At 40.3% G+C, this 24,537-nt stretch overlaps 1 protein-coding gene across 5 annotated transcripts in view; it reads left to right on the forward strand.

Moving 5' to 3' along the window:
• Nucleotides 1-24,537, forward strand: part of LOC134527952 (rap guanine nucleotide exchange factor 2-like) — an 80,760-nt gene that overhangs the window by 24,409 nt on the left and 31,814 nt on the right. For all 5 annotated transcript variants that reach the window (XR_010074323.1, XM_063361041.1, XM_063361043.1 and 2 more), the window contains 10 exons: nucleotides 132-287; nucleotides 1,655-1,794; nucleotides 3,213-3,417; nucleotides 6,053-6,177; nucleotides 9,479-9,767; nucleotides 13,270-13,435; nucleotides 18,028-18,244; nucleotides 21,712-21,835; nucleotides 22,090-23,297; nucleotides 23,836-24,070. Coding sequence is in view for 4 of the 5 variants with exons in the window: in XM_063361041.1 (XP_063217111.1) it covers nucleotides 132-287; nucleotides 1,655-1,794; nucleotides 3,213-3,417; nucleotides 6,053-6,177; nucleotides 9,479-9,767; nucleotides 13,270-13,435; nucleotides 18,028-18,244; nucleotides 21,712-21,835; nucleotides 22,090-23,297; nucleotides 23,836-24,070 (2,865 nt within the window). In the remaining variant the exon portion in view is untranslated. The remainder of the gene's footprint in view (nucleotides 1-131; nucleotides 288-1,654; nucleotides 1,795-3,212; nucleotides 3,418-6,052; nucleotides 6,178-9,478; nucleotides 9,768-13,269; nucleotides 13,436-18,027; nucleotides 18,245-21,711; nucleotides 21,836-22,089; nucleotides 23,298-23,835; nucleotides 24,071-24,537) is intronic.

Raw genomic sequence — 24,537 nt, forward strand, 5'->3', positions numbered from 1 at the left:
TCACATATTTATAAATATTGACATAATCGACAATTATGGCACATATCCTGGACAATACCTAAGAATAATTTTAAAATGTGTGAGTGAACGAAAAACATAAATATTTGACGCAGTATTCTTTATTTCCACAGAGTCTGACGTTTCAAGACACTTTGAAAGACTGCTTGGAAAAGGACCCTTCAGAACGGACGGAAAAAGACGTAGAAATGTTGATGGAATTCACCAAGCAGCTTGACGCGTTCGCGAAGATGACATTGGCAGTGCAGCGAGCTATTTGCAGTGTGATGGTAAGGCACATGTAGCCTACATACTTAAGTATTTATAGACACTATTTTGAAGTCACACTACAAGTTGAAATTCTTTCTGTGGAAGTTTCCTAATGTTGAACATACGTGATTTAGACTAATGAAAAGGTATTAAAGAAGACAGATAACTTTTATTTATGTCACATTTAACTGTGTCGCTTTCAATTTTACAGAAACATCAAAATGTTTCGAAAATTTAATACAAATTTGTAGATATATAGTTCAGTTCTCTATTCAAATTAAAAATAATTTTCTTAAATTAAACGAGATTTTTCTTTGAGTGGTAGTTTTATGTGCCGCTTTTATTTGATGAATAATTTTCTTTTGCTGATTTTATTTTATTGGGCCACTTTTATTTCCTTGTGCCTATTTTTAATCCCGTGAATCATTTTCTATTACCGCTTTAATTTTATTGTGTCTCTTTTATTTATATGTGACTCTTTTGGTTGTGATTTTATTTGGGTCATTTTTTGTCTTTCTTCTATTTGTGCCATTTTTGCCATAATTTTATTTGTGGCCCTTTTTGTCATTATTTTGTTCGTGCTACTTTTGTCATACTTTTATTTGTGCAACTTTATGTAAATAATCACTTATTTAGTTTAATAAATGAATAATGTTAAGCTTAGATTAGTTAATTAATCAATAACTGCTAAATATTTTAAGGCCACGACTTATTCTTCTTAAAATTTAATAAAAAATATTAAAAACATTAAAATTGTTTAAATTTAATTAACAAGAAATCTACCTTTGAGGATTTTTGAGTTAAAAAAAATTAAAATTCGTTTTTTAGAAAACGAATTCTGATTCTTGCTATCTTTAATTGCGTCAAGTTTTAATTCATATGAATATCAATTAAATTTTTACCTTGATTTTATTGTATTTGTTATTTTCATTTCATTTTCTTTAAACTCAATTAAATTTGCATAATTTGATTTTTAAAAATTTTTAAATTTCATTTTGACACTTAGGTATCAGTAGATTAGTTATAAAAGAGAGAGAGAGAGAGAGAGAGAGAGAGAGAGAGAGAGAGAGAGAGAAAAAAAGTGGGGGGGGGGGGAAATTTAATGGAAAATGACGATACGCTATTTCACGAAAAATATATCATTAAATGTTAGGTAAAAACCTACATACTTTGATGACATGGCTTACTGGCTGTTCTGCGCTGGAATCTGCCTTTTTAATCTACTTATTTATATCTAATTATTTTAATACGCAAAAAAATCTCCTCTCATTCTGCAATTAAAATTAATTTTAGTGCAAAGTAATGTTATTCATATAATTTTGAAATGACAGTGCAGTCATCATAATAATGTGGAATTTAATAAGAATAAATTGTGCACAATGCACAGGTGTTTGCGGTTGTAGAGAGCGCCGGCACGGACCTGATGCGGGAAGGTGACGAGATAGACTCGTGGTGCGTCATCGTGAACGGCTCGGTGGAGGTGGTGCATCCTGGCGGAGCGACGGAGAAACTACACGTCGGCAACTGGTTGGTCTCGCCGTCTCAACTGTTAGGCGGTGGCATGTTGTCATGTCACTTTTTTACCTCGCCATCGCCACATTGTAACATACGAAACATTTCGGGAAATTGTGCTTGACCACGCCAGATAATGTTTTATAAGTAAGAATTACATTTTTTTTCCGTTAACTGCAGTCACTTCCATGGGAAACAGCCCTTTAAAAAGAGTTTCCGCAAAGCCAAAACCTCACCCAATGTTTGGGGTTACACGAAAACATGGCGCACGGCTTATGTTAAATGCTTGGAGTTAAGAATTGTCAAAAGACGGCGTTCTGTGACGTAGTTAAAGTCACTTTTTTTTACATCACCATCGGCATATTGTCACGCCCAAAACACTGCGAAAATTGTGCCGTGAAACGGGGCGAATAGAAACATCCGTCTAAAAAAATAATAATAGAATCATTTAATTAAAAAAAATTGTAGTTATCAAGTTTATAGTTTTCTAAACGGACTGTTTCCATTCACCCCGTTTTACTGTGCTTGATCACTTCTGACGTGTGCATAAGAATATTGGTTGTAAAACACAGTCACTTCCGTGAAATACAATCATTTAAATATTATCTTTGAAAGATTTGTGCAATGGGAGTGCATGCCTTGATGTAAGCTTTTGGACATACGCCATTGCTAAGCACTTTTTCTGTAGAAGAAAACTAAAACATACCCAAAAGACAAAAACATAAATTAAGCAAAAAATTGCTGTTGTCAACAGGATATAAACACCACATAATATTCCATAACAGGAATATGGTCAACAAACAAAGAAAAACAAAGAAAAATGGACTAAGAGAACGAAAAAAAAACCCACAAATGATGAAAGCACAAAAATATTGAACCCCAAAAAATTCAGCACGACATTTGAAACGAGACAAAAACACGACAAAACGAAAAGACGAAACAAACACAATAGTTTTCCAAAACAGGTTTTTTTTTTTTTCGTTCTCTTCTGTATTGGAAAACTATTGTGTTTGTTTCTCTTTTCGTTTTGTCGTGTTTTTGTCTCGTTTCAACTGTTGTGCTGAATTTTTTGGGGTTCAATATTTTTGTGGTGTCATCATTTGTGGGTTTTGTTTCGTTCTCTTAGTCCATTTTTCTTTGTTTTTCTTTGTTGGTTGATCATATTCCTGTTATGGAATATTATGTGGTGTTTATATACTGTTTACAATAGCAATTTTTTGTTTAATCTGTGTTTTTGTCTTCTACAGAAAAAGTGCTTAGCAATGGCGTATGTCCAAAAGCTTACATCAAGACAATCATTTAAAACTGTTCCCACAACGCTAACACCACACTTGAACCAATGTTTTGGTCGACTAACCGACATGGCGCATACCAAGAGCCAACCAAAGTAACCATGTAACCACGCAGACGCTCCGAGGGTCGGGTGTGTGCAGCTTCGGCGCGCGGGCGTCGCTGGAGAAGCTGAGCCACCGCGGCGTGATGCGCACGTGCTGCGACGACTGCCAGTTCGTGTGCGTGCCGCAGAGCGACTTCTTCTGCATCCTGCACCAGGGCGAGGAGAACATCCGGCGGCACGAGGAGGGCGGGCGCGTGGTGCTGGTGACGGAGCCGCAGGGAGACCACCAGGTCGTCACACGGGTAACCGCGGCCACGCGCATGGCAACCACACGCGATTACGGGCCCTGGACCCAGGATCGGAGACGGCTCCCCCTTTCACAGCAATTTTACATTCACGTGCTACATTATAACTGCATAGTTATTTCTTGCCTACATTCTTTTTAGAATGTTATTTAACCTGAATATACAGGGTATAATTATGGTTAGTGTTTTATAATTACAAACTAAGCTTTATTTATAAAATATAAAATATATATTTTTTTTTAGTTTCTAAAAAATTGTAATAGTTAAAAATCTAAAACTAATAGGGCTGGGCCCGGGTCCTGGACCCAGGGGTCCACCCAGCCCCACCCTTGTGGGTGTCTTGGCCACAGGTATGTCGTGGGCACAGATCTGCGTCACGAGCTGCCAGTCGAACCGGCGGACATCAAGCTGACGTAAACGACGCTTGTATGGGTGGAGACAGGAACAAAATTCGCGGATTCATTTTGTGATATGCTAAAATTAAAAAAAAAAAATTGGTCACTGTTAATGTGGAGGATTGTGTGCCAGTTAGAGACCCTCAATCAAAGACGTGTAGAATCACAGTCACGCACTTCAGACGCCTCACATGTCCGCAGCCAATGAACAGGCGAGACGTTTACGCAAATGTGCTGAACATCGTGGTGACCTCCTATCACAGAGGTCACTGAACTTGCAAATTTCTCCAGCTCCTATGTATGCGCTAACGTTCCGTCTACCTGGACATGCACACGGCGAGCAGAGCTTTAGAAAAATCCACGTGATTTCAAAATTGCTCAAGATATCCGAGTGTTGCCTGTTTACGGAAAAAAAAATTAAGACTACGTTGAGAGCGGATGAGTAGTTCTGTATCCTTATTTTGTTTTTAAATTATATTTTAAGAAGAGTGAACATGGCTAAAACGCGTGTTTTCAGAATAATTTTCAGACATGAAACTTCTGGTACAGATTCTTGAAAGCACTCAAACGACTTGCATTACAACTTTAACTTAATTTCTCCACCACAGAATGCTATGGTTGACACTCTGCCCTATGCATGACTAAAAGACTGCGCGCCATTCCAGAGCATTGCGCTTAGAAGCCCCATCCTGCGTTGAACTTATCATCCCGCCTCACTTATACAAATACAGAGTTGACATGAAAACCTATCAGAAAAATAGAAAAATCTTCCAATTTGAATGTCTTAAAATTTTAATTTTGCAGATGAGGTGCTTCTGCCTTCCACTGTTGTTGCAATGTACCCGAATTTCTTTCCCAAGCCTTGGCTGACAGGGAAAGGAAAAATTTAGTTTGGTAGTGGAATCCTGCTACAGTTGTATGTAATGCGAAACGTCTCTGCTAGGACACAATCTGTGATGGTAGGGCTCGATGGATTGTAGATTAGAAGAATATAGGACGTGCTTCACATCTTATGTACACATAAATAATTTATAAATGAAAAATTACTATATTAGTAGCACATGTGGATTTCCTAAAAAAATCAACAGTAATAATTCTCTTGATTAGCGCTTTTGAAGCTGAGAGACAGGAATTATGGCTGGTTGTGATTGATGTCAGAAACTTAGTGGGGAGACGGCTAAACACATCCATTCCAGAAGTGGGACTCACATCCATGACTATAGGTTTAGAAGTCAAGTTACGGCGACGACTTAACTACCGAGACTACCCCAAAATCATTATGACGTGATCTTTTTTTTTTTCGTTAGACCCACATATTTGGTAAAAAAAACTGTTGCCTGGAGTTCACACGCGACAAAAGCGAAACCTCTCTCTTTTTATATTATTGGGTATAGGAAATATAATTCTCTTTGACTGAGGTAACAGATAAAGAAAATATATGCAAGTACACAAGTACTAAATTATGCTATTGCGCAAGTATGAAAGTGTGAAAATATGCAAGTATGCAAGTGTACAAGTATATAAGTAAGCAAGTATGCAATTGTGCAAGTATGCAAGTGTGCAAGTGTGCAAGTATGCTACGTCATTTCTACATATCTCCTGCCGTCTCCTCCTCCACCGGTACGCCCACCAAGTACTTAACTATTCCCATCCTCTCCCGGTTTCCCCCCACTTATCTAACTATTCCCCTCATGCGATCGAAATTTTCGTAACGCTCGAAAATTGTATCCTCCTCAGCGAAGAAGTTTCACTTCAAAAAACGTTTAAACCTTAAAATAACTGTGCAGTTATGATGCATGAAGAACGGGCAGTGTTTTTAAAATGGAAGCGTCGTTTTATTCAGTAAACTATGTGAAAAATAATCATAAAAAATTGAATAATAAATTGCAAGTTAAAATTTTCATTTTTTAAAGTAAAAGAAACGTATATTCAATGAAAATAGGAGTAATGATGTCTTATAACATTACTATGTCAGCTGAACAACATGCCACGTGCTTATGACAAAAATATATTAAATTATAAAACAAAACTTAAATGGGTTTCTACATATCTGGCACGCACTTCCTAACCGGCATTTGTTTACCAAAAAATTCAACTCACAAATTTTCTTGATTGCAGGGTTTTTAAATTTGGTCTTCCCGCAATACGGGCGGCCTATAGTAGGCTTACTGGCATATTGAAATACAACTTTACTAATGAACAAAAATAAAATAAAACCGTTATCTCTTTCTGCCCAGGGAACACCTGAAAAGTTGATTAAGCAGCTAGTTGAAGACAAACCAGCATACATTGAAGATTTCCTTCTGACTCATCGGACGTTCATCGACGATCCTCTTCAAGTTACGAACCAGCTACAGAAATGGTGAGATACTTCTTCAGAAAATAGGTACCTTCTCTTGCTGTACGTCTTTTAATTTATGTCATTTGCTTTTTAAATGTGATTGGTGTAAATAAAACAAGTAACAAACAAATATGGATGCTTACAGATGGGAAAAAATAATTTTAAATGTACTGATTGTTTCTTCACTTAAAAAATCAAATTTAGAGCAGATAAATGTAAGGGGAAAACGCGCCCATTTTTTTAAACTTATTTCCAAAGATTTCTTTGTTGTGTCCGTTTGATTAAATATTATGACACTTTTTTATGTACATAGTCATAGCCTGTAAAACTACAAAACAAATTACATGACTTAAAAACAAAGTTTAAGATTTGCAGCGGACATTAATATTTTATTTTCAAAGTAGAGGATGCCGTGGAGCCGATCTGCCATCGAAAATTGTGAAATCGCGGTGGCTAATTTGGTGACCTCAACCATGACCTTACATTTGGATTTTAGCAGTGACCTTGACCTTGGACACTGACCTCGACGCTGACTTCGACCTTTGATCTTGACCTTTGACCTTTAAATTGGCCGCCATCTTGTGTTATGATGTCACGACTGCCATCTTGTAATCGAGTGCCTCACTCCTTAATGGTGTACTTTTCATTAGGGTGGCATTTCCATCGAATGCCCAAATCCCTAATGTTGCACTTTTCAGCCGAATTTATTGTGGCCATCTTAGATGGCATTGACCTTTAATCCTTACCTCTGGCATCAGCCTTTAACCTTGACTTGGACCCTTAACCTTAACTTATACATTTGATGTTGAAATTTGACCTTTACCTTTGACTTTCGACACTTGCCTTTTACCTTGATTTTTGTTCTTGACCATCAAAACTTGTCTTTGACCTTGAAAACGGCCGCCATATTGGATAACGCCATATTAGATTATGTAATGACCGCTTATATTGTTTTCTTCTGCTGGAGGTCACCAACTTAGATTTTGACAATTAAGGTCGTTATCATTTTTCTGCGGAAGGTCGTCATCTTGGATGACGTAATGCTCACCATCAAAGTTTCCGCTGTTTCTTCTAGAGTGCGCATCATCGCTTTGTCTAATGCACATAAGGTCGATGTTCCATACCAATAAATTATAAATAAAGACATATTGAATTTAATATTTTATACAAAACAATTGGAAGTGAGATGATTCGAACAACTACAGGTCAAACCTCTGGTATGGAAAACATACGCCTTTGACCACACGGCTATCGATGCACATACCAAACTGGTTATTAAATAAGGTATATATAAAAGTAACACATATTTGGAATTGTATTTTTTTTTAATATGAAGGCATAATAGCAGAACCTGGTGGAGGCCGAGCCACCATATTCGTATACAATGCTTGCTACTAGGAGCGCGAGTGTGACGTAGTGCACACATCGTCTGCTAGAGTGCGGAGCCACTATCTTAGTTTATGTTTTACACACTAGAGGTCAATAGTGCCAATTACCAGACTGTTAGCCATTTTGGTTGCCATATTGAGAATCTGTAATTATAACTTAGAATTTCGGGAAAATTCTAAAAATCATCAAGAAAAACCTATAAATGCAATGATTGATTCAATCGATTTCAGTCTTTGGTTCAATCATTGGTCGTTGCAAAAAAAGTTATTTTATGATAAAATTACTTATTTAATTTAATATGCAGAAATGACTCATAGAGTATTGAATTCAAAATATAACAGCCATCAGTAAGCTGCTGATGTCATATTGACCACCATTCTGTAAATATGAAAATATAACCTTAAAAATATGAAAAGTTTTTAAAATTCATTCTAAATTTTATTTATTTGTTAAGTCGATCGATTTACATCCTTCGTTAGATCCTTTGTCACTACTAAGAGTAATCAAAGCTTTAAATCATTATTTAAATTATTTTTCTTATTACCTTTGAACGAGTTTCTTAATCATCTTCACTACAAAAAAAATGACTCTATGCAAGACAACGGTCTGACGAAACACCTACAAGCACATCGGCCAAGAGTATTCAGACCACGAGGCCTTCTTCTTCGATACTAGCATTCTTATCAGCCAAGTGATATCCAAGGTCAGATGCATAGGCCAAGTGTATCCGAACCACGATGCCTTCTTCGTCGATACTTGTCTTATCATTCAAACAAATATGATCTATTTCAAGAAGACACGAAAAGATTCTTCAAATTTCCAGATCTGCATACAGTATTGCAAGTATATAGACCAAATAACTAAGCATGTCTTACGATTGCTGTAGAACCAAGAATCCTGAATAACGTTTTACGCTTACTACAAACCAAGAGGTGCTGAACCATTACATCTTCAGTCCTGACTACAGACTTGACTACGCACATTTACGAAAAAGGAGGTACTTTGAACATACATTGAACTCAGTAGGATACCATCGACAGGATACGATAGGATGCAATCGACAGAATATAATAGGTTCTGGCATGTGTCTTAATGACCGTGTGGTCAGAGTCGTATGTTTTCTATACCAGAGGTCCGAGCTGTCGTAGTGCAAGTCATCTCCCTTTCTATGTATTTGGTAAAAAAATAAAATTTATAGGCTATAAAGGTCATAACTACATTGATTTGTAATGGAATATCGACCTTATGTGGATTAGACAAAGCGATGATGCGTATTCTAGAACAAACAGCGAAAAATATGATGGTGAATATTACATCATTCAAGACGGAGACCGCCAGCACAAAAAAAAAATGATGACTGTAGTCAGAATCCAAGATGGTGATGTCCAGCATACAAATGCAATATAGCGGACATTATATCATCCGAGATGGCGGAATCCAAGATGGCGGCCATGGTCAAGGTCAAACGTCAAGTGTTGAAGGTCAAAGGAAAGAATCTAAGGTCAATGTCAACTTCAACTATCATAGTCAGGGTCAAGGTCATTCAAGATGGTCATAGTAAAGTCGGTCGAAAAGTGCAACATTAATGTGTGGGGCACTCGATGGCAATTCTGTCATAACAAAAATCGCAACACTAAGGAGTGCAACACCAAGATGGTGGTCGTGATATTATAATCCAATATGGCGGAATACAATAGATAATTTACAAGGTCATAGGTCAATTTCAAAGGTTAAATCAAAGATGGCCACTGTGACGTTATAATCCATGATGGTTGTCCGGCTTCACAGCTTAGAGCCGTGAACCAGGCTTCGGACATACCAATATATACTACTCAGGTGTATTTAGCTTCGGGGCTTGTAGCTCTGTGGCCAGATCAGTTCCCGAGGTTCTCCCACCACCAATAACAAAAGGAACTCGGGTGACATGCGGCAGGTTCAGCGAGCCGAGCATCAGGGACCGCGTGGCGAGGGTGGTGCTGCTGTGGGTGAGGAACCACCTCAACGACTTCGAGGCCAACCCCGAGATGATGGCCTTCCTGGAGACGTTCGTGTGCTGGCTGGAGCAGGAAGGGTTGAAGGGCGAGCTGGGCATGCTGACGACCCTGCTGGAGGCGAGCTCCAGATCGAGGACCTTGGTGCTGGCTCGGTCCTGCAGGGACGAGACCCTGCAGATCTCCGTCAAGGGCGGCTGCGACCAGGGCTTCGGCATATTCATCTCGCAGGTAGTTTATTTTGCATGGCTATGCTCAGAGGCTTAAGGGGTCAGCCTAATCAGAGGTTTATTTGTGTTAGTGAGGCAGAATGATAAGTGTGGCGTTTGCAGGTGCTTCTAGCGAGGTATCGCCTCTATGCTGAATTGGTGCGCAGTATTCTCGTCGTGCATAGGGAAACTATGATATTTGAGTCATAACCATAATTTTATATGGCGGAGAAATGAATATAAATTTATAATGAAAGTTTCTTAAGTACTTTGAAGAATTTTTACTAGGTATTTCATGCCTAAATATTATTCAGAAAACACGTGTTTTAACCATTTTCACTTTTCTAAAAAATGTAGTTTAAAACCAAACACGGAACTGAAATACTCGTCCACCCTCAGAGTGTTCGTAAATTATTTTTCGTCAACATACACCATTCGGATATCTTCAATAGTTTTCAAACCACATGATGTTTTCTGAAGTTTTGAACAGTGTATGTGTGCCTGGGTAGGCAGGGGCCTTAAGGCGACGGGACCTACAAGATTATAGTGAGCTCATGTCAATTTGGTAATCAACTTAGAGGTCTTAAGTTCATACGATGGTGAGGTTTGGGACAGAAATCACGACCCTCGCCACTGTGAGCGCAACGCGTTTGCGATCACGGCTAACGAGACTTAACATTTGGTCGCCAGCGAGGTCATCAGGGACGGTGACTTACAACAACCCTTGTCCAGGATACGAGGAATGAACACGGCCATTATGAGGCACTAGCATTTGCTTGGAGTAATTTCAAGTAACCATTAACCACAGGGTGGCCGGATTCAATCCCAGCTCATTTGAAACGCAAGTCTTGAGTCTTACTTGTGTCTTCGCTCCGTTTCGTAGGTAGTTTCTGTGGAATACATTGGAATTGGTGAAGCAGGGAGGAGAGTTAGATTTGACATCGCATAGAGTTGGAGCTCAGCATCGGCGTAATAAAACAATATGCACGTAGTTGAAGCTGGTGAGCACCTTATGTTGGAGCACAGCATTCCACGGAGTAGAAAATTACATAAGAAGGGGATGGTTTCGTGCAACTAGAGTTTAATCATAGAATCCACGGAATAGAACAATACTTAACAAGTTGATGCTAGTGTGCACCTAGAGTTGGGGCACGACATGTGCGTAATAGAACAATATGCACAAATACGATACAGGTGTGCACTTAGAATTGTAGCTCATCATCAGCGAAATAAACAATACGCAAACAGTTTATGCTGGTGTACACCTTGAGTTGTAGTTTAGCATCTACAGAACGGAACAATACACGAGCATTTGAGGGTGGTGTGCACCTAGAGATTGAGCAGAGGACCCACGGAATATAACTAAACGCAAGCAGTTAATGGTGGTATGCACATAGAGTTGGAGCTCATTATCTGTGTAATTGAACCATATGCAAGCATTTGATGGTGGTGTGCATATAGATTTGTAGCTCATTAGCGAAATAGAATAATATGCATACAGACGTAGCTGGTATACACCTTGAGTTGTAGTTTAGCAACTGCAGAAAAATAAAGTACACAAGAAGTTAATGTTGAGTAATAACTAATTTGGAACTCAGCATTCGCAGAATAGAACAATACGTAAGCGGTTGATTGTGTTGTGCACCTAGATTTGGAGCTCCGTATTTGCGGAATAGAACTCAACGTACAAATTTCATGCTCGTTTGTACATAGTAACGATGACGAGCGAAGAGAAGTAATGGAAAGGATAGGTGGGGGAACTGGATTACTTTAGATTAAACTATCGGTTTAAAACAACATCCATCAAGTTTCCCACTTGCAAAAAGTTCCATTGTTGACCCCACCAGTAAACGATCCCGAATAGCCGTAGTAGGAGTTGAGTTCTCTGACCAATCAACCACAATAACTGGCGGAAAAATAGAAGGCCACGCCGGAAGGCTCATCGGCTGACAATTCAAGGAAAGTGTGCGCTCACACATAAAATTTCATTGTTTATAATATTTATATGGCCTCTGTTCCGATTGTGATGTAGGACCACAGAAACAGCGCTACACGTCTGTCCGTTAGACCCCACAACCGGATCTAAAACGGACCCGTTTCAATCGCCTCATGAGTGGCGGGCATGATCCATAAACTAGAGCACAGGCGCACTTTACTCAATGTCTGCTTGTGATGCCCTTGAAAATTTGTAATTTATTACAATGCTATGTTTTACGGTTCGTCATTGTGTATTTATATGTTATTGCATGTTCGAAGTTGACTCAGTTTTAAGAACTTATTTTCTTAGTAACGATATGTCTAAGCTGTCATTATCTTAGTTATGATCGTTATAACTGGTGGTTCTAAGTTATGGTAATCATGACTAATGACAGTTATAATTTATATGTTTTCATTCGAGAATTATATGTAATAAGGTTATAAGTTTTGACTTTCTTAGTTATATGTTTATTCTTGCTTCCCGCTCGTACTGAGGTGAGGAAAGAGAAGAAGCTGACAGTTCGTTCAGATTATTACTAAATGCGTACCAGCTTATTGCCCGACGAGCATAACTTCCTCCTTTAAAATCACTGTCAAAAGTGTTGAGACTGCAATAAGCAGGCAGAGTGAGGCAATTACGAGCGAGGAGTAGCAATAACAAAAAAAAAAACAGTTGGCAACTGCTACCCTTAAGATGGTGACTGCGATGTTGACAGAGATATCAGAGATTATCTTTATAACTTCGTGGATGAAAACAAGATTTTAAATTTGTTCTTTAAATGTATTTTTGTTAACTGTTTACCTATATCATATAAATTATATGTAAAAGTTCTTAAACGTACATGCACTTTTTAAATGCCAAGCTCTATACCACAAAAATTCCTATTGACTACCTAATATTTCCTTTACCAATTTCCCCCCCAGAATTATTTTGAGCATAATCACATGCAACTGATGTTTAGGACAAGTCTTTAAATGTAGATTTAAAAGGGAACAAATATTAACATTATTTATATAGTTTGAATGAAGTTTATTATTTCTTCTATTTAACCCTGACTCAGTTTATTACTATTTATTATATATTGAATTTCTAACATTTACACGAACAGCAAAAAGTCTTAAATGGACGGAAAAGCATATTTAAATGGTAGTCACCTAAGTGGTTACCAGGAGGTCCTGTGCAGTGGCGTAGCCAGGATTTGTGTATGGGGGGTGTTAAGAAGTATCCCCCCCCCCGTATTAAAGCGGTGAGTGGGGGGTTCGTCCCCCGGGAAAATTTGGATTTTAAGGTGTAAAATAGTGCTATTTTAGCAGTTTTCGGTACTTAAATTTAAATATTGTAATGGTAAAATCTTTATTAGTTTTAATATGAAATTTGTTTAAGTGATGTATAAGAAATTAATTAAAGATTTGGTGCTAAAGGGGGGGGGGGGGGGTTGAACCCCTAAACCCCCCCTCCCCTGGCTACGCCCCTGGTCCTGTGTGACGTGACATCCCTCTGGCGCGTGTCTCGTGTGACGTGACTTCCCCGCGGACCCTCGCTGCAGGTGGACAAGCACTCGAAGGCAGAGCAGGCGGGCTTCCTGCGCGGCGACCAGATCCTGGAGGTGAACGGCCAGAACTTCGAGCTGTCGCCCGTGACGCACGACCAGGCGCTCAAGATACTCAGGGACTCGACCCACCTCAGCATCACCGTCCGGTCCAACATCATGGGTGGGTGCTGCTTCACCTTACCCTTACGCATCTTTCCCTAGTACACATTGCACGACCAGGCGCACGAGATACTCAGGGACTCGACCCACCTCAGCATCACCGTCCGGTCCAACATCATGGGTGGGTGCTGCTTCACCTTACCCTTACGCATCTTTCCCTAGTACACATTGCACGACCAGGCGCACGAGATACTCAGGGACTCGACCCACCTCAGCATCACCGTCCGGTCCAACATCATGGGTGGGTGCTGCTTCGCCTTACCCTGGTACACGTTGCACGGCCAGCATAGGTGTGCCCAGACATTTCCATTAGGGGGGGGGGGGGGAAGCCCTGCAAAATTTTTAAATCAGAAGCTGAATTTAGAATGTTAAATAGCCTAAATACATTCACTCATTGACTTGTTTATATTTTTGTGCAGGATCAACGAGATATGTTTACTAGTTAATATTTATATCCGTATAATTTTAACAATCTTGAAAATATGTTTTTTTTTTCATAGACAATGTTTAAAGGGTACTTACACATTTTCCCCCCATCGAATTTCCAATAGCTTGGGCCAGATCTACCTTGAAATGAACTTCATTTTAGTGAATGCAAACACAGCAATTCACACAACAGAACTTTAACAAACCTCTTAAATTTTTTTTTTTTTGCTTGGCCATTTTAAGGGACCTCGAAGTTTCAAAATCTAGTAATATAACATTTTGAGGATACAAGGGAAATTTTGTTTGCTTTATTGTTGTTTATGTAATGTTTATAATATTAAATTAATCATACATTTAATCTAGCTAATTCACAGTATTAATATTTTTTTATTTCCTTTAAAAAAAAAATGCTACCGATTCACATATTTTATGTATGTTATTTGATAACTAACTTATTTTTAGATATTGTAACTAACAATTTTTTGTAACCCAGTGAGACAAAGATGCCCGCATAGTTCGCATAATAAACTTAAATATAAAGTGAAAGAAAAACCATCTCGCATTTTTATTTGAGCTAACAGGTGTGGGTTTCTATGAAGTGTTAGTTTAGTCAATAATAATTAAAGGACAGTCGTTTCCTAACAAACTTGGGAGTTTTCATAACATAATAATTATTTTTGTTTAAATTACTTTTTAATATATAATTTTATTTAAGTCAATTAAAAATAAATCTACCTAGTATGAAAAAAAAACAATGGTATGACCCATGTATTTAATACTATTATAACAATAAGATAAACAAAATGTATTAACACATATTTTATTAAAGCACCATATTTATAATTAAGCAATATGTTATTTAAAAAAAGGATTTACAGTGATATGGTTTTGAACCATATCAAAAATTACCTATTGGATACCAAAACTACGCGCAATACCACCACGTTACTAAGACATACATAATGATGTGGAAACTAATTGTTACTTATACGGTAATGCATTTTCATTATGCATTTAAAAACTTACGATTACTTCTTTCTATGATTACTTTAGTTTTCCAAATATATTCAAATGTAGTTTTATTATCATAGTTTTTATAAGGTTTGTTACGTCCCCTAATGTTTACAAATATTACAGTATAAAGGTTTATATTGCTGCAAGTGGGTCAGCCATATTGACGACTTTTGCTCGTGGGTATAGCAGAAAAATATAACACCTTAGGTTTTGGCCAAGACTTCGGGTATGCAAACTTTTATACCCACTTGGAAGGGCACTGGAATGTTACATACACGAGAGCAGCACGCTAACAGAACATGGGTATGAAAACTGCTAAGGAAATGGGTATCGTGTGGGGCTGCTTAAGACACAACCGCCCTTAGCATTACTGTCATGTTGAATATCATGGGTGAGTGCTGCGTCACATTTCCTTGAGGTGGACTGACAATGATCCGAACGTCCGTCAAATACATTTTCATTTTGATGCTGACAACTGAACAAAAGGCTTAATAAGTGGCGAAAATTTATCTCGTATGGATTTACGATCATTAATAATTAAACTAAATTTTTTTTCCTTTTGATATTTATTAATATATATTCAGTTTTACATACGTAATCACTTATTACGTCTATGCCTCGGGCAATTTTTGTGAATCGGATACAAAACTTTAAAAAGTGTTTAAGTGTAAGTTGAAAAACAAGTCATGCAAGCAGCTAAACATATAAACAATCTTAAAAACATTTTGATAAAGGAAAGGCTACCGGCAATACTGATATTGTTATCATTTTGGAGGTAATTTCATCCTTCTGTCTGTCTAAAGTTAAAGATTGTTAAGGTTTTGACGGACGGGACGGGTGGATGGAATTTTCTGGATCATTTGATTGGCTGACGGACGGGTGACGGATAAATGAGACTGATTTTTATGTCGCTAGTATACATTGTATGTTAATCTCTACAGTAGGCGCTATTCCGATACACACAATAAAAAGTCCACAAATGTTATTTTTATTACTATTAGTTAATGCTATAGCTCACACGCAGAGTTTTTAATTTCTTTATTATTTTGGCATAACTTTAAATCAAGGCGATTTCCCGTAAAATTATTCTGGTATTACTTAAGCATATTATGATTTGCCTCAAAAATTATCCCCAGATATTTTTAAGATGTAAAATATGCAAGTTTTCATCATTATGAATAATTGTGTTATTTTATACCACTTTAATATACCTGTAGTATTTAGCAAACACCTGTTGAGTAAATATGAGACGAAACATAAAATTCAAAAGAGATATCGAAATAAATTTACAGGAAAGTTTGTTGTTTAATAGTAATAATAAGAAAATGATAAACACAACCTCTTACTTCGGGTGAATATTACACATTATATCAAAGTTACCCACAAACAACATTTTAATCATGTAACCAATACTGACTTATTCAAATGGAACATTGAATAGTACATATTTATTGTTTACCACCCAGTGAACCTCGACATATACTCCTTACACTGCTGACCTGGAAGTAGGAAATACTTCGTTCATGGAGAAGTAATCCATAGGTAAGTTTAAAAGTTTTCTGGTAGACAGCAAACAGTTTGGACATTAACTTTTACTCAGAAACTACGAAACACTTTTCTTCTCTTCTGTTTCAGAATCGACATTAATTCGCCTATCAAAATTTCTCGGCTTGACATTGAGTTCTGGGACACTATGCGTGTAAAAGCAACTTTGAACACTGCAATAAAAAGAATAGGAGAAAACTTTATTCGATTGATAGCCGTGAAACAAAATAGTAAATCGAGTGTGCGCGTAAGGAAGGTGCTCTGCATCTATTGTTGCTCACATGAACATAAGAGCAGGTGGAAGGGAAAGTGCTCTAATTTTAATTAAAAAATATATATCTTGTAAAAAATGGTAAAGGCGTTGTTTGACATAGAACACAATGTGCCATGTAAGTTTATATATACACTGCAAGAGACAATTTTTTGAAGGTATAAATCTAGGCGTTCTGTTCTACAATTACACGGAAATGTAAAAACCTAAACGGATCAAGATCCGCAAGATATTAACGTTCACTATCCGTCTGTTGCTCCTACAATGCACCGAAACCTAGCAAATGGCAACTATTAAGGAAAAACTAAATCAACTAAAAAAAATAATACCTGAGAACAAAACACGGCCAGGATTTACGTATATATAATAAAATTATAACACAAAGTAATGATAGGACACTAGATATTTAGTCCTTGAAAATTTTTTCAAGAATTTTAATCGTAAACGAACAGGCTACCATCGCGGCCAAATACTCTGCTTCTATTGGTCGCATGGATAAACGTAAACTTGAAAAGCCGAGCATTTCCGAGCTAATCCGAACGAGTCCGTGTAAGTACTTCGTTCCATGAGATCCGTCTCTTATAACGTGGTCCGTATCATTGTAGACGTTCTTATAGTTTAAATTATACATGGTTCAAATCCAAATTAACAAGCAAATGTATATCAACACTAACTGCAATCTAAAGCGGATGTAAAAATTTTATGAGAATTTATAACGTCAAAATCGCACCAGAGCCGAACGCCAAAGCACAAACGTCTGAGAGACATATTGGGAAATAAGTCGTTCAATGTTTAAGGCCAAATTTTTTATTTTAAGTTGGTATTGACGAAGCGGATACAGTCGGCCACACACAACCGAAACAAGTGACGGATATTGGGTAAGGAATCAACCAAGACCGATATTTACGAACAATACCGGCGTTTTTTCGTGGCATAATTTCGGGAAACCAAAGAAACCTGCAACATTAAGTCTGGAGTGGGATTAAGATCAGGTCCTTTAATATGCGAGTCCGGTATATTAACACTGCCCCACCTCATTATTCTTATCATTAGTCTATGGGCAAGAACCGCTCGACGTAACGTCACGAAACTGAATTTCTACAGGATCATCAAAGGCCGTGATAACTGACGCGTCGTTTCATGTGGTGAAGGTCGTTGGTTTGATCCCAGCACCTGGCATGACTCACGTTTATGAGCACTGAGTCGCTACCCAAGGGATTCGGAACCACGATAACCTCGGAGACACTTTCGCCTTAAGCGACGTGCATACCCGTGTGACGTAAAACCTTATTAAACAATTCGACAAACATCTGACTACCACCTCGGCGCCGGCGCAGTGTTTAGGGAGCTGCTGCAGACGGCGGACGCGTCGCGACGCCGTGGCGGGAGAACGTCTGCGACGGGCGCCACGACGGCGGCGGTGGTGACGACGACGGCGAGTCTGCCCGCCCGCGTCTGGCGCCGCGACAAGGAGGGTCGTCGCGCGCGTCTGCAGCGGGTCCTGGCGCAACTCGGCCAGCCGCTGCTCGGCATCCTCACCGAGCCCTTCATCATGTGAGTCCCAGAGTCCTTGAGTCCCCGAGTCTCCGAGTCCCCGAGTCTCCGAGTCCCCGAGTCCCCGAATGGCCGAATCGCCGAGTTCCCAAGGTCTACGAGTCCCCGAGTCTGCAAGGTCCCCGAGACCGGAGTCTGCAAGTCCCCGAGTCCCAAATGTCCCTGAATTCCCAATGTCACCGATTTCCCATGTCCTCGAGGTCCCAATGTCCCCAAGTTCCCGATGTCTCCTTACTCCATGAGAATCCGAGTCCCCGAGTCCCGAGTCTCAGAGTCCCCAAAGTTCCCAAATTCCCAATGTCCCCGAATTCCCAAGGTCCCCCGAGTCCCCTAGTTCCAAATTCCCCGAGTCCCGAGCCCCCGAATCTTGCCTGCGTGCTGGCAACAATCGGAGGCTTTGGCCACTACAAAAGTATTTGTCAATAATGACCCAACCAAAAAGAGGCTACTGTGGTTGAATGACGCAGTTCCATGCGTGCCTCCGCCTGGTACACATAGTTTTGGAGCGTGCGAAATAATTCGGCAACAGTTAAATTTCATTGGTTTTTAAGTTGGTATTTAGTCCACAGTTAAATAAAAGGTTCTGTGTGACACACTCCGAAGGGATTTTGAGTCAATCACAAAACGATTACGAAAGAAACACCGAACCACATTCAACACACGTCAATAAACTTGTAGCCAACGAGAAAACGGAATGGACTTGAGATTCAGCACTGTGTAATGTTTCAATAAATATTTTTATTGTTTGGCTTCAGTTGGTAAAAGTACCTCACTTAACACTTCACTACTCCAGATAAAATATGTAGTCAGGTGCTGAAATGTTGTGATTCATTTGGAAATAACTATGTCGGGGGTAGAGAAACATAATTTGGCTAACAGATATATGTATATATATATATGTATATATATATATATATATATACACACACACACACACACACGTTCTAGTGCTTTCAGAAATATTTTGTCAACAAAAATGTTCAAAAAATAAAGTATTGTCTCTAGCAGTGGTTGGCCAGACCCCTCCAACAATAGACACCAGCCACATGGACGTCTAATGCCGCCTCTTACTGAGCTGAAACAAGGTACAGATCAGCGGGCTTTTAGTAGGTAGTTGGGAATAGAGCACCCCTGAACGTGAGGAAACTATCTACCGACCTGGTCTCAACAAAGAAGCCAGGATTTGTTAAATACTTGTTATATATGTTACGGGTAATGCTAAAAGAAGAAGTTAACCTAGGTTTACCAGGGTTAACTTAGCATTATTCAAGTTTGTAGGGTAAAGTTCGAATAATAATGAAATAAATTTGAATTCGGTATTTATCCGTGTGCACTTATTTCCACCCAATGCTGACTGGGTAATGTTAAAAAATCAAAATAATTGATAACTTTATTTCATTGATAACTTAATTAACTAACCTAACCTAACCTTACCTTACCTAACCAAACATAATGTGCTCAAAAATGATGCAATAACTAACATTACCCAGCCAGCATTGGGTATACCAAAGGGTACAAGAGTAATCGTCAGATTCAAATTTATTTTAGTTATTATTCGGGTTTTACTCTACAACATTGGATAATCAAAAGTTAACCAGGGTAAACCTAGGTTTTCTTCTTCTTCAAGTATTACCCATGACCTATAGACATATTCTTATTCTTTTGCCGCATCGTCTCATCATTTGCATTTTCTATCATGTGTAACTATTGAATTCAGCTATTTAAAGAATGGCAAATTGGCTTGTTTTCAAGTTGTACTTCAACAAGTATACACATTTTAAAATATGATTAAATATGTAAAGGTGTGATTATGTACATATTTTAATTTACTTGTCCTGGCTGAAAACAGGGATTAATTGCAATAAAGAAAATGTGTGTTTATTTGCTTTGATCTTTAAAATTAATGCATATTAGTTTATAGAACTGGGCTTTTATAAATTATACATTGCTTGTAATAGTAGCCTACAGGGTTAGCCTAAATTATTCATCGTGTTTCAAAACACTGTTTATCGATAAATATACAATGTACAAACAAGGGTGATACACGAAAAGATACACACACTCACCAAGTTTCTGGTACATTCTACAAATGTTCAATGTGTGCGCTCTTGGTCACCCGGCACACATTCAAACGGTAATCCAGTTCCCTCCATACGTTCTCTAGCATGTTTTTCTCAATGTCTGTCACAGCTGCAGTGATGCATTCCTTCAGTTCTTGCAGCGTTGTTGGCATTGGGGGTACACACATTTTGTCCTCAACACAACCCCACAGAAAGAAATCACATGGCATGAAAACTGGTGACCTGGGGGGCCATGTCAACAGAGGAAAATCACCCTATCCAGCGATGTGGCAGCTTAATGTTGAGAAAGGCACTGACAATTGTGCTCCAGTGAGTTGGAGCCACATCCTGTTGAAATATGAAAGTCAGAGCAATAATCACAACTGTAACATATCCAGGTAGCCTACATATAATGTCACCATCTTCTCGATGAAGAAAACATGGTCATACACCTTTGTCTTGGATACGGCACAGAAGACTATCACTTGGGGCGAATTTCTTTCCAGCTCCAAACAGGCACGTGGCAATTCAGTACCCCACACTCTCACATTGTGGCGATTCACCTTTCCCGAACGATGGAAAATAACCTCGTCGCTGAATATCAATGTCCCCGCAAAGTCATCATTATCTTCCATAGCTTGCTGCATTAGGGTAAAAATACTCCAGTCGGTGGGCATAATCATCTGGAGAGAGGGGTTGTAACAGTTTCAAACGGTAGGGTTTAAAAATCAAAAGCCGCCGCAAAACATTCGACACTTTTTCTGCGGATTACCCAGTTCATGGCTTGCACGAACAGTTGATTTTTTTGGGCTGTGCACAAAGCCCAGTCTCACGCCTCCACGATTTCCTCTGAGAACGCGTTCGTCCCGTGGCTTTTATTTTACACAGACAACCAGTATCATGAAACTAGCAAAACCAACGCAAAACGCTCTGGTGACCAGGTACAGCTTTTCCATATTTACGTACGAATGAACGCTGAACGCTCGTAACTGACGAACACTTTGCGTATTCTAACACACAAAAACTTTTCTCTCGCATTGCCGCCATCTTGTAGCATGCCCCCACAGGCCTGCCATATAGCGTGGGCTTTATAAATTAGGTGAGTATATCTATATTTTTATGTATCACCCAGTATACTTTGACATAACGCACACATTGAACATTTGTAGGATGTACAAGATACTTGGTGAGTGTATGTATCTTTTCATTCATCACCCATGTTTGTTTGTTGTAGACTTTTCGATAAAAAGTGCTTTGAAACACGATGAATCATTTAGGCTAACCCTGTACTACAAAAAAGGTTAGTGTGATTTAGATTTTGAAGACGGCAAATAAAAAACATTTAAAGTTCATCTTCCCAATTCACCTAAATTTTAATTTATTTTATGTAATCCATCTCTGTTTCAGAAACGCAAGTCTCATAGAAAGCAGCCTGGGTTCCAAACTGTTCAACGGCCACACCACAGCGGCGCTACCTTCAAACCAGAGCGCAGACGTTTCTCGCAATACCTACACCATGCATAGTCTGAAGGTGCGTATACGATGTTTAAGCCGGAATTAGACACCGCCGTTATGGATTTATTAACATTTAGCTAAACAGTTTGCCATGCAAATTCCAAACTGTATTTTGTAACTATTAGGACGTTTGATTCCATTTATTCCATTGCAGTCAATCTTAAGCAGGCATGCACAGCCGTGCCTTGAGACTAATATTGTTACTTGCATTTGACTAGCCTGACTGTACAAGCAACACGTCATAATCGCGCCGTTGCGGTGGGTGCGCAGGTGTACAAGTCCGACCAGACGTTCAGGTACCTGCTGGTGCACGCGGAGACCACAGCGCTCGAAGTGGTGCGGGCGGCGCTGCGCGAGTTCGGCATGGCTGAGGAGGGCACGGGCTTCTTCCTGTGCGAGGTGTCGGTGGCCGAGAGCGGCCTCACCAAGCAGAGCCGGCTGCCCGACCACCTGACCAACCTGGCCGAGAGGATCTCCCTAAACAGCAGGTATGTTTATCACGCACATGGTGTCATCAAGCAGAGCCGGCTACCCGACCACCTGAACAACCTGGCCGAGAGGATCTCCCTAAACAGCAGGTATGTTTATCACGCACATGGTGTCATCAAGCAGAGCCGGCTGCCCGACCACCTGACCAACCTGGCCGAGAGGATCTCCCTAAACAGCAGGTATGTTTATCACGCACATGGTGTCATCAAGCAGAGCCGGCTGCCCGACCACCTGACCAACCTGGCCGAGAGGATCTCCCTAAACAGCAGGTATGTTTATCACGCACATGGTGTCATCAAGCAGAGCCGGCTGCCCGACCACCTGAACAACCTGGCCGAGAGGATCTCCCTAAACAGCAGGTATGTTTATCACGCACATGGTGTCATCAAGCAGAGCCGGCTGCCCGACCACCTGACCAACCTGGCCGAGAGGATCTCCCTAAACAGCAGGTATGTTTATCACGCACATGGTGTCATCAAGCAGAGCCGGCTACCCGACCACCTGACCAACCTGGCCGAGAGGATCTCCCTAAACAGCAGGTATGTTTATCACGCACATGGCCTCATCAAGCAGAGCCGGCTGCCCGACCACCTGGCCAACCTGGCCGAGAGGATCTCCCTAAACAGCAGGTATGTTTATCACGCACATGGTGTCATCAAGCAGAGCCGGCTACCCGACCACCTGACCAACCTGGCCGAGAGGATCTCCCTAAACAGCAGGTATGTTTATCACGCACGTGGTGTCATCAAGCAGAGCCGGCTGCCCGACCACCTGGCCAACCTGGCCGAGAGGATCTCCCTAAACAGCAGGTATGTTTATCACGCACATGGTGTCATCAAGCAGAGCCGGCTGCCCGACCACCTGACCAACCTGGCCGAGAGGATCTTCCTAAACAGCAGGTATGTTTATCACGCACATGGTGTCACCAAGCAGAGCCGGCTGCCCGACCACCTGACCAACCTGGCCGAGAGGATCTCCCTAAACAGCAGGTATGTTTATCACGCACATGGTGTCATCAAGCAGAGCCGGCTACCCGACCACCTGACCAACCTGGCCGAGAGGATCTCCCTAAACAGCAGGTATGTTTATCACGCACATGGCCTCATCAAGCAGAGCCGGCTGCCCGACCACCTAGACAACCTGGCCCAAAGAATCTCCTTCAATATCAGGTAGCTCTCTCTCTCTCTCTATCTTGCACCAAGATGACGGTAGTTGAAGCAGGTCTCGTCAAGCAGGAACCATCTGCCCAACCTCCTAGCTAACCTAGGCGAGTGGATCTCCAACAGGAGGTAGCTCTCACCTCTTTCTCTCTTTATCACGCACATGGGTTGTGGGTGGCCGAGGGTGGCATCGTCAAGCAGAACTATCTACTCGACCATCTGGCCTACGAAACAAAGCGGATCTCCCTCAACATCAAGTAGTTTCCTCTCTCTCTCTCTATGTATATATATAAATATGCCGTGTCCCCTCAGGTACTACCACTCTATGCCGCCGCAAATGCTACCCCTAAGTGCCTCACCCCCGCAGGTACTACCTGAAGGCGTACGGCTCGACGGAGCCCCTGGTGCCCGACGAGCTGGTGCCCGAGCTGGCGCGGGACAGCAGGACGCACTTCCTGCAGCTGAACTGCGCGCAGGTCGCGGTGCAGCTCACGCTGGACGACTTCAGCGTCTTCAGGCAGATTCAGAGCACCGAGTACGTGGACCACGTGTTCGGGCGGAACAGTCGCTACGGCACGCCGATGCTGGCGCGGTTCGCAGAGGTGAGTCCGTCCGCTCGCGGCCGAGCGGGTCATCGCCGGAGAACTGAACATTTCATATCATCATTTGTAGAGAGGCTGTAACGAATACAAATTTTACCGTTTTTTAAAATCGACCATGATCGTTTTTGTAGGCCCCGAAGAACCAGAAAAAAAATTAAATTATCCAAATGACACAGTCACCTGCAATCCAGATGGAAGGTAAAATGTAGCAGCAGCCAATTGGCAGCAGATATTAACTTAGTTGTTTACAGGTGTATAGAGTGGATAATGTTAACAGTTAATAACGCAAATTTCGCAGGTTTTTGCAATATTAGTCGGTGGCTATTGTCCACTGGATGCTACCAAATTTTACCTTGTTATTTGTTTCTGGTTCTTCGGGGAGTGTAAAATCTACCCATGGTCCAATGAGAACACAGATTAATTGTATGATGGTATGCATACCAGCCTCTTTTCAAATAATAACTCAA

Source organism: Bacillus rossius, chromosome 1 (assembly GCF_032445375.1).
Source record: "Bacillus rossius redtenbacheri isolate Brsri chromosome 1, Brsri_v3, whole genome shotgun sequence".
In the NCBI taxonomy this organism is placed as follows: Eukaryota; Metazoa; Arthropoda; class Insecta; order Phasmatodea; family Bacillidae; genus Bacillus; species Bacillus rossius.